General features: G+C 38.8%; 1 protein-coding gene across 1 annotated transcript; it reads right to left on the bottom strand.

Moving 5' to 3' along the window:
- Positions 1 to 1,292: 1,292 nt before the first annotated feature.
- pthlha (parathyroid hormone-like hormone a) lies at positions 1,293 to 9,428 on the bottom strand. The gene is made up of 4 exons (XM_053485690.1): positions 8,997 to 9,428; positions 8,422 to 8,537; positions 3,224 to 3,742; positions 1,293 to 1,505 (listed from the first exon to the last, which is right to left on the bottom strand). Exons 2-3 carry the CDS (start codon positions 8,526 to 8,528, stop codon positions 3,247 to 3,249), a joined length of 603 nt encoding a protein of 200 aa, XP_053341665.1. The 5' UTR covers positions 8,529 to 8,537; positions 8,997 to 9,428; the 3' UTR covers positions 1,293 to 1,505; positions 3,224 to 3,246.
- Between the last annotated feature and the right edge of the window lie 1,567 nt (positions 9,429 to 10,995).

Below are 10,995 nucleotides of genomic sequence, written 5' to 3'. Positions count from 1 at the left end.
TAAAAACGTAATGTGTTTGGGTGGAGGAAGTCGAGTGTTCTGCACAGAGCCCTGACCTCAACCCCACTGGGATAGATTTAAAGAGTGGATATTATTATAAGTGGAAAAAGGGACTAAATCTAGAAAGGGGTGTTAAATGACCACATATAAGGAGTATATATATATATATTCAATATAATGTATCTGAGGATATAAAGCCTTGATGATCTAATTAAAATATGTCCAAACACATGTATACATTTGTAGAAGTGAGAAGTGCCTAGAAAAGCAGTATAACACGACTGTGTTGATTGTACACTGTACTTAATACACAGACACTGTTTTCACAGGGTCATGGGGTCCATTCCCCTCACACCAACTTTTCTTTCCATTTCACTTCTCACACACACCCACTTTGCTTTCTCAAGCACATACTTTCATGCGGCTTGAGACAGCGATAGAGACAAGCAGTCTAGAGGTATGGAAGATGAAAGGCAGAACTGTAGCCCAAGATTGAATCTTCAATTAGGACATGTCTCTGTTTATCCTGACAACTTGATTTTTTTTCGTCCACTTTCAACCTCATTATGTTGGTAGACTTTTAAACAGTTCATTAAATTAAGTAAACTAGGCCCGTTTGGGTTCGATCATAAATGTTTATGCTAGCATTTATTACCTAGTTGTACACACATAAAGTGCTCTCACATACACAGTGTCTCATACATATACATACAGGACTCAGAATAATGCATGGTGACTGTCAGATGTTTAATCCATTCAATACAGGATTGTTTAGTCAGTGCAAGTGCCAAGGAACATGACTCCATTGAAGAGCGTGTGTGCTGATTATGTACATTTTGTACTGTGTAAATGAAAATAAATCACATACATTAGTGTTTTTAGGACTGGATCTGTGGATGACATGTGCGACATCCAGGTCAGCAGCAAAGAAAATGACAAAAAAAAAAAAAATAATAATAACAGTACACATAAACAAACATATGCCAAAGCGAGAAGACAAACAGAGAAATTGCTTTTTAAAAAAGAAGAGAGCTATTGTTTTCTTCATTCAAATAACCACATAAGATAATTAATGGCATTACCTGTATATAGATTTATATTTATATATCTAAAGTGCATTATGGTACAAAAATATAAAAGGTCAGCAGCACCTTGATAACTTTACAAAATAAATACACCATTTAAACACAAAAATAAATTACTGCAAATCTGACATTGATAATTGGTATCATCTTGTTATATATATATATATATATATATATATATAAAAACAAGGAGAAGAATAAAGCAAAAGTATTCACAAAGATGAAAATCTATAGCCCCACAGAGCAATGGGATAATGTTTTATCATTATCATTATTATGTGTTTATCATTAATAAAAAATATTTACATACAATAAATATAAAGATTTTTGCTATCATCTCTTCAAACTATCACTGTGACAGTGAATACTGCAACATGAGCATTTTGGTCTCCATGTAGAATGTATAATGTCCTTAGGAATCTGAAAGACAAAACACAAAGAGACAGCTCCAGGTCAGCTTCAGAGAGACATTTCACATTATTCTTCAGCTATTTAAATCACAATAATTCAATGTAAATACATAATGCGTATGTTGATGAATAATAACTTTTCTAAACAGGGTACATCTGTATAGGTGTTGCGATTATGCAAAGAAGACTTGAGAAGTACGAATGATCTCAACCCTCCACTCAACATTAAACAGTGTGTGCTTCCTCCATGTGGAAACATGGGGATGAAAGTGGAGAATTTTTGCCAAGGTATTTGTGTTTGTGTGTGTACTTTCAGTAACACTAATATACTGCTAAAATGTTTAAACTATTTCGAATATAATCATACTTATGCAAAAATTCATAATATAAGACTGAAATACTTAAAATAGTAATTATATTACTGTGCAAAAGTCTTATCCACCATATAATTTATAGTAAAAATGTTGTTATACTGGATATATTCATCCATCCATCTAGAAACCTCTGTAGTCTAACTAGGGACAATGGAGGCCAATGGTGACACTTTTATTTATTCCCATCTTGTACGACAACATCAACATTCAAACACACATTTACACACTAAGGGCAATTTAGGAACGCCAATTAGCCTAATCTGCATGTCTTTGGACTGTGGGAGGAAACCCACCAAGCACGGGGCGAACAAGCAAACTTCAACCCAGGACCTGGAGGCGGAAGGTGACGGTGCTAACCACTAAACCCCTGTGTCGCCATGCAGTCTATGTTTATCATGTCTGAATTATTATGTAGAAAACCATTCACTATTTCCATACATAACTTAAAAATTAAGAAATAAATAATATTACAGATGAATATTTTAATTTTTCTAAGCGTGCTGGAGAACACTAGCTCATTTCAATTTTCATGCGAAACCCAGGAGTCTACATTTCATTTTTTCATTTCCATCTAAAAAATGGTCTGTCATATAATATGCTGCTTTCCATACAGGCATGCAACTGTGCCTAGTGAACGGTTTTAACATAATAATACAGACATGATGGGCAGCTTCACAAGATTAAAAGAAAATGATGGAAATGTGTATAAATGTCTAAGCCTTTTGCACACTACTGTTTGTCTATATTATAGAACTATTAAAATGTTAACTTAATATTTATTATTATTTTTTTAATATTGTGTTTTTAGTTCTTCAGATTACTTTATGCCAAATTATCCTCATGGCTTATTTAACATCTTAGCAAGTAACAATGCCTGAAAAAAGTCTAATTTAGCTAAAATTTTACATGTACAGTCTCTGGCAGACATCCTTATACAGAACAACTTTTCAGATCAACATTTTTTTACGTATACTTCTGCATATACGTGGCAGCTTGGTGGTTCTGGGGTTTGAGCCCTTCACCTTACAAGAAGTAAGTCAATGGCTACAATTGTGCTCGCTTTAACCATTTTGTTCTATAAATAAGCAAAATAATCTATTAATAGGATTTTTTTTTTAAAAAAAAAGCTTGAAATGAATAAATGTTTAAATTTTTTTAATTGATATTTGTTTTGCTGTTATCTTAGAGCAGAAAATACTAGATACATTTTTTTAACTGCCATGATAATATTTCATGGAGTGCTCTTACACCTGCACACACACAGGCTATAATGTCCATAAATACTGACCATAATGATTGCCACCATCATGGACAGATTGCTATAATATTAAATGGTAAGATGAGGTTGCTTTACCGTTGTCAGAATCTGACAGTGTTCTAGTGCACTGCTGCCTGCTGGGTGGTGTGTATTTGCTGCTCCAAGTGGAAGCCAGTGTCTGGATCGATAACCTCTGGCCTGTCGAGTGACCGGGTTCGTCGTTTCCTTTTCTCTCCATCCCTCCGCTTTCCAGTTTTTCCTTTCTTCTTCTTCTTCATCCCGGCCTTGGGCGCTCCATCTTTGTAGATCTGTGACTTGTTGGTCTCTTGGGGTAGGTTAGTGCCTTCCTCATCTTCCGCGCCAAAGCTGATTGGCAGGTTCTTGGTGCCGCCAGTATGCTTAGGGTTAGCTGTGCCTGGGCTCATACTGATGCCCATGCCCACCCCTATGGGAACACCAACACTGATGGCACCACTTCCACCACGCTGCTGCACGTCACGGAGCTCAGCTGTATGAACATCCAGCAGCAACTCGTGCAGCCACATGCGCCGCTTGAAGTCATGCAGTGTTTGACCCTTGTCGTGCATTAGCTGGGCATGCGTCACTGACCGCTTCCTGAGAGAGACAGATAGATAGAGGGAGAGAGCAGGTGAGTGTATGGGTGAGGGGTGGAGATTAGATAACATCTTAAAGTTACACTGCTTGACCCAGACCTGTACGTCATAACGTACAATATGCAAGATACTAAATATACACCATTCCAAAATGTACAAATCATGTTAATTAAACACATTAAGCCAAGCACCTTAAGCGAACTTGCTGAAACAACATTTCAATATCCAAATCATTCAAAAAGTGTAGTTTTGACTTGATGTGGTTTTGTGTGCAACTTTACATTTATTTTTGCAGCAATCCATGGCGTATAAGCAAATGTTGTGTGCGTCTGGTTTCAATCATAATCACTATAATCATAATCCAGCCCCAAATCCAACCCCCAAATAAAATGATGCATTTTAACTTTATAATCCACACCGAAGATAGACAGCGTGCCAAATCCTTGTTGCAGCCTTGTGAAACTCGGCCCCTGGCCTTGGGCCCTGTTCAGCCTTTCCCCAAAAGACTCAACAGTTCCAGATCCCTTCATCTAACCATAATAAATCACTGAGTGATGATGTGAAACGAATAATGCGAATAATGCGCAGGGCCATGGACCGACCTGCAGTGGGGGTGTTGAGGTTTTTAACTGTTTTAAGACACCCTTCACATAGTTAACTCTGAGTTTTAAACATACTTAATCAGAGCTGTCTCTGGCTGCGCATTCCTGAACGAAACCAAAAGCCAATAATCACACGGAACCTTCTTTAGAGGACGGACAATTAAAGTTTTAAGGCAGCCTAAACTTGTTTAGCATTAATTCTAATTAGTGATCTAATTGCATGCCACTTAAAACAATTCACAAGGTGCTTGTTCCTCCTGACGATTGCTTCTGCAGCTGAAAACAAATCCTTTGCTATCGTATGCACTTTTGGATACCGGGCACATGGTCCAAATGTCTTGAAACAATTACACATATCACAGAGCTGGTGAGTTCAATGTGCCAAAGTAAAGCATAATTCGGGGCTATTTCAAAATATTCGCTCTTTCGCTCGGAGGAGAGCGGCGGTGGGTCTAACACTCGCTCTCCTGCAGCTGGGTAGGAGCTGGCAGGCATGGATCAGTACCTACCAGTAGGTGGCAGTCAAGTAATAAGTGAACTGTTAGAAGTGATGAATGGCCTGGTCATATCAGGACAATTTCAGTCATGTCTTAGCACAGTCCAAAAGAAACAAACACTGTATCCATCATTGGAACATTCCTCTTTTATACCTGTTCAGCCTCTTTTTAGCCGTCCGCCACTCCGGACCATCACTTGATGAATGAATCCCATGTGGCTCCATATTCCCTACATGATTGCGCTATTTAAACAAACCCAGTGTGAAATAATGTCTTCCATGGCTTATTTAATCCACCATAAGCCACTCAGGAATCAGTCTCAGCTCCTCCCTCTTTTCATTTTAACAGGTAAATATGTGTCTGTCTCAGAAAAAAAAAAACCCTCAGGAATAAATAGGAATATAAATTTCCTTACCATTCTGCTAAACTGATCTTATAGAGAATTATTCACCAGGCACTTTTTAGATGAGTTTCCCCTTCTTTGGAAAAAACAGTTTATCATCCCCAAAACATGTCCTAAATAGTTTATGAGCGAGAACTTTCCTGAAAGCATTAACTGCTGCTCTATACAAGCCAAAATCCAGTTGCTTTGTGCGCGCAGATAAGTTAACTGATGGGAATAAAATGACATGTCAAAGGGTAAAAAGCTGAATGTCAGCACACACACACTTAAACTCACAAGAAGCCCTTGTTCTTAATCTTAGAATCTTGGATTAAGACGGCCCCTGGCATGATATTATATTACACAGAAGGCCGAAAATACACTACCATGACCTTATGTCAAATTTGATATGCTTCATTGTATGCATTATACACCGATTCGTGATACATTTTCCCTCTTACAGTTTTGTCTTATAATCTAAACTGACTGCAAAATATTTCTGCTTTTGGATGACCCATGTAGTAATATTACCCGAGACAATTTTGGATGCTTCACAGAGGACAGGGACACGAGCAGACAGAAATTCATCATGCCAACAAATCAAGCCTTTGTTATCATGCCATCATGTATGGGATTAGTGCACACTTATTACATGATTTATTGAGAATGTGGGACTGAGTCAGCTCATAGAGGAAAATGCCAAGTAAATAAGCACTGCTTAATGATTTCTCATAAGGAGGGACTGTAAAAAAAAAAAACAAAGAAAAAAAACCTGTAAACTTCATTGTGTAAGAAATGAGCAAGGCATGCTACTTAATTCATGTCTGTTTTATACCATATTTGATGGACAGTTATATTTTTGCATATTTTTACATTTAAAGCACTCACACACCCTTTTAATACTTTCCATTGATTAAAAGTAACTGCTCAGATGTTCCTCAAACAAACAAAATTTATAGGAGTTTTATTTATTTTAACTCTGTTTTTAAATTAATATTATTATTTTTTTCAAATGGCTGTGCAAAAATCACAGCTAAGACAAATAATTCGTTTTAATGCAACTGTAAACATTTGCTGTACAAACATAATAGGATAAATAAATCTATAATTGTTTTAACCTTAAGCATGGAGGCTCACTTCAAATGCGTCTAAAGATAGAAAGTGAGGCAGGAGGGGAAGAAAAAAAAAAGCTGGAGCTGTCAGGCGGTTGCTTTCTGGTCTACCAGAAGATGTGAAGATGCTTATCTGTGTTGTTTTAAAAAACACTGCTTTGGTGGGAGTGCCCTGTAATTGGCCCTGTAATGTAATGCGTGTACTTTCTGCAATCTTTCTGAACGCATATGTGTTTGATCTTCTCTGGCTGTCTTGGGACGTGGCCAGTTTAAACTCCAGTAGGAGGCATTGTGCTCAATGGCAGCTTGTCAACTGCGCCGGCATGTCGGCATAAGCTTGTTATATACAGTAAACGCCCTTTTGGATGTTTTGTGAGCTCCTACAAAGATCGTGAGAGGATCCTGATGAAAGACCTGTGCTGTTTAAATCCAGCACCTTAATTCCTCCCCGCTCAAGTGAGAGTTTATTATTATCTGGACTAAAATTAGACGATTAGACTGCATTAGTACAAGTTCTGACAAAAATCAATCAATCAAAAAAAAAAAAAATCAAAGGCTTCCATTCGCCTGGCATGTTATTTGTGCTGATAAATAGTCCAGCAGGATGAGTATATTGACTGTTCCTCTTTAAAGAAAGTTTACACAGAGTAGGTGGCAGAGTAACGAGAGCAGCCTGACTATTCCGAGGTCAAAGGTGAAATGACGCAGTCTTCAGCAACGCGACACACATCATTAAACAGAGCCGTGAATGGCCAAACCCGTGCTCTCATCCAACAACCAGTCACCACCTTCCACCACCAACAAACAAACACGCTTGGAACTTGCTTGTATGGGACTACAGACCACACACACACACACACACACACACACACACACATATACACGCACACACACGCAGACATATGAATCAGCCCAGGGCTCAATCCTGCATCAACACGACAGCTCCAACAGATCCTCCCTGTAATGCGAAAACTATGAAAACGAGCTCAGTCAGAGAGCACAGCGCTCTTTAGGCAGCAGACACACAGTCTGAGTGTGTCTCTCTGCTCCATTTCAAACTTGACTGTATCATCTGACCGAAAATACCCTGCCTCTGTATCAAATGGAAATTTGTCTGTGTTATTCGTAATGTTGTATAGAAGCCATTTCATTAATATTTAGTACTTGTTCCATTAACACTGTGGAAAACTCCCAATATGAGCAAAACTCAAGAAAACAAGATGAGTGAAGAGCAAACACAAAGTCAAACATCTTTCTCTCTCTCTCTCTCTCTCTCTCTCTCTCTTGCTAGCTCTCACACAAACAGGTTTTTCCCCCTAAAACATGAATCATGACATATACACACGGTCATACACTCCCTCCTTCTGTTTCTTCATTAAAACCTGATTGGAAGGTTAAACCAGGGAGCGCCAAGGAGTGCAGGAGCATTATGGGAGATTAGCTTTCCAAAGCAAATGGCTCTCCAGAACTATGTTTTGCATCCTGGGCCCTGGTCAGGGTTGCGCCGGACATGAAAGCACATTTACTCGGCTCGGTGTAATGTACTCCAGCAGGAGAGAGCGTTTGGCTTGGGCCACCGCCTAGTCCAGCATCAGCACTCTCTCTCTCTCGCTCTCTCTCTCTCTCTCTCTTGCACTCTTTTTACTCCTCACTACTGCTGCTCCTTTCTCTCTATCAGACAGCGAACCCCTTGTGGCACAAGATGCCAGAGAAACGGATGGAAGCAGGTAACTGGCAAGGTTGAGTCAAGTTGAGAAGGGAGTGATCTGAGAAGCGGGATATGTAGAGGGTGTCGGAGCGCTCCATCAGGGTGAGCGTTCACCCCCTCTAAGTAAACACACAGGTGGGCGCTAGTAAAGAAAACAAGCTTTAGCACGATCTCCAAATGAGCACATTTTCCATCCTGGTTCAACCACCCACATGACTCTCACACTGTTCGACAGGTGATATAAGTAAGAGTAGCAGAAAGAAAAAAACCTACAACACCTATTTATTTGATCATTTTGATTACTGTTGGTTTTTCCAAATTTTCTCAAACTCACACATCAAAGTTCTTATCGTGAAGTTTGAAAGGCACATTGACTTACATTCTGTTGCTGAGGGCGTCGATGGGCCTGCCGTAATGTGGCACAGGAGAACACAATAAAAACACAGCCAAGCACCACTGCTGGAGAATCCTCCTTGAACACAACATCCTTGAAATCTACAAAATAAAAAAAATAATAAAACAAAACACAGGCGCTCATTAGATAAATATCCCAGCCCACGTGCTGGAGGACACATCATTTCTCAGTATCTGAATCATCTGTAAACTTGGCCCGGTAAACGGAAATGTAACTTCTGCCCATGGTTGTTCATTGTGTTGCTATATTGGGTGTATAAATGCAAACAGACAATGAAAGAATTTATTTTAAACCACAACATAAATGTCGGCCCTGTTTTTCAGCAATACGCTGCTTCGAGAATGAGGATACAGGATGTGTTTAACTCAAACCAGTTCATCATGCTTCAGAAAAAAGAAAATTCCAGCAAGTCCTAGGGGCCACAACAAAACGTAGCAAAGCCCAATTCAGCTGAGAAACAACATACATACAACCATACTCACACACTCTCTCACACACACACACACACACACATAGACAGACAGACAGACAGGACTTACTCTCCCAACAGCGATGTCTTTCTCTCAGACTGGCCTCTTGCTTATGTCCTCTCAGTACCCAAAAGACTGATAAAGTTCAAAGTGTCCAGGATGCTATGAAATAAAACCAAACCCCAATCAAGAAGTAACCCCAGATGTCTTCTTTTTTGTTGAGGAGAAAAAAAAAATCACCAAACTAACTCTCCCAACATGTGTCACTTTTCTAAAACAAAACAAAAACTTGCTGTCTTCTTTCTTCTTATTTTCACCAAACTCATTTAAAGTCAATGAATCAACCAGAACTGAGGCAACAGGAATCCAGGGGCTACGTGATGAGGTGTGTGTGAGTGTGTGTCCTCCAGGTGATCTGAGCAGGGCAAGTGTCTCTCTTATTCTGCTGCCTGAGGCTGTGCTCCAGCCTGTTATAGAGGAGGCTCTGGACCAGCGCAGTGATGGGAAAGTTTAAGCACAACTGTCTGAGTGCAGGTTGAGGGAGTGAAGGAGGGGAGAGAGAGAGAGAGAGAGAGAGAGAGAGAAGGGGGGGTGGAAAGGAAGAGAGGAAGAGTGGGAGGGGAGGTTATGACTCGGGGAGCCCTCACAAAGAGTCAATCCTTGTGTAGAAGTGTGTGTATGTGTGTTTTAGGAAGAAGAAAAAGAGGCCAGATGTGGCAAGAAGGTGGCGCCCAAGGAGCATTTCAGCTAGACATGAAATATGTTCATTGTGTCACATGAGGAGAGAAAAAAAAAAAAACTCATCTGTGGTAGCGCGTGTGTGTTTATGAAAAATGATTCATCAATATGAAGATGCTTACATATCAGCAAGCACGCCGCGGTTGCTGGATTTCTGAAGACTCCCTTTAAACGAAATTCACAGCATTCTTTACACCCCAGACAGCCAATTATATACATGTGACAAATGGTGTGAGGAGCCCGGGGACGTAGCAAGGCTTGTTGGAAACGAGCGTGTTGTGCTTGTGAATTGTATTTCTTTATGCTCATTGGAGATGTAGACAATAGACCAGAGCGCTATTGATTACTACACTGATATTTCTCTGCCACACGTTTCACCCGAGTTTCATTTCAATATAAATTAAATGATACTTCACAATTACAGATGATCGTTTCAAGTAGGTCACAATCATTTATGTTTTAACATCCCCTGGCGGGAAACCATTTTACATTAAAGGTGCTAGAATATTAGGCTCCATACACGTACAGTACACGTGACGTGTGATATCTGTCTAACTGTATATATTAGTGATATATATATATATATATATATATATATATATATATATATATTTATATATATATATATATATATATGTCTGACCTAAAAGTCAGCTCTCCACTTCCTACATTGCTGTTCTACACTGGAAAAAAAAAATCAATATAGGTGGAAATGTCCTTTATATCATCAAATGTATTGAGTGTTTCATGTTATTACCTGCATCAAGTGTTGTCTTGACACTACAATAAAACTAATAAAACCTTTTTTTACTAAATTCTAGTTTTTAAACTTAATCTAGAGACAAATAATTTTGCTTCAAAGAATTGGAAGATTACTTCCAGCTTAAAAGAATGACCAGAAATATTATAGGGTTAATAATTTATATATAGCTCATTTCAGTTATATAATACAAATTACCGGACAAACTTGACTATTTATTAGATTTCCACTTGCTAGAGTGTCTCATGTTAAATATAAGCAATACTTGCACTTGCATTTCTCCTGAAGTCTTGTTCAGCATCTTGCTTTTGTTTATTGTTTCAGAAGCAGAAAGTCTCTGTATTTCTTAATCATGTAAAAGATAAGGCCTTTACAGGTACTCAGAAGCAAAATGCTGTTCTGCTAATGTTAGCCTTTAATCCCAAGCCTGCTCTTCCATTTGAAACTAATTATTTTATTTTTCGCTCCCAGGATGATAGTGTTGTCTGTAACTTCCTACTGAAACACTGCAAGTGGAAAGTGAGAGCTCAGAATGATATCGTTTTTTAACATTTTTTTAACAACTCTGTC

Source organism: Clarias gariepinus, chromosome 2 (assembly GCF_024256425.1).
Source record: "Clarias gariepinus isolate MV-2021 ecotype Netherlands chromosome 2, CGAR_prim_01v2, whole genome shotgun sequence".
In the NCBI taxonomy this organism is placed as follows: Eukaryota; Metazoa; Chordata; class Actinopteri; order Siluriformes; family Clariidae; genus Clarias; species Clarias gariepinus.
Note: the sequence above shows the minus strand (reverse complement) of the source record. Positions and strands in the feature narration are given on the sequence as shown.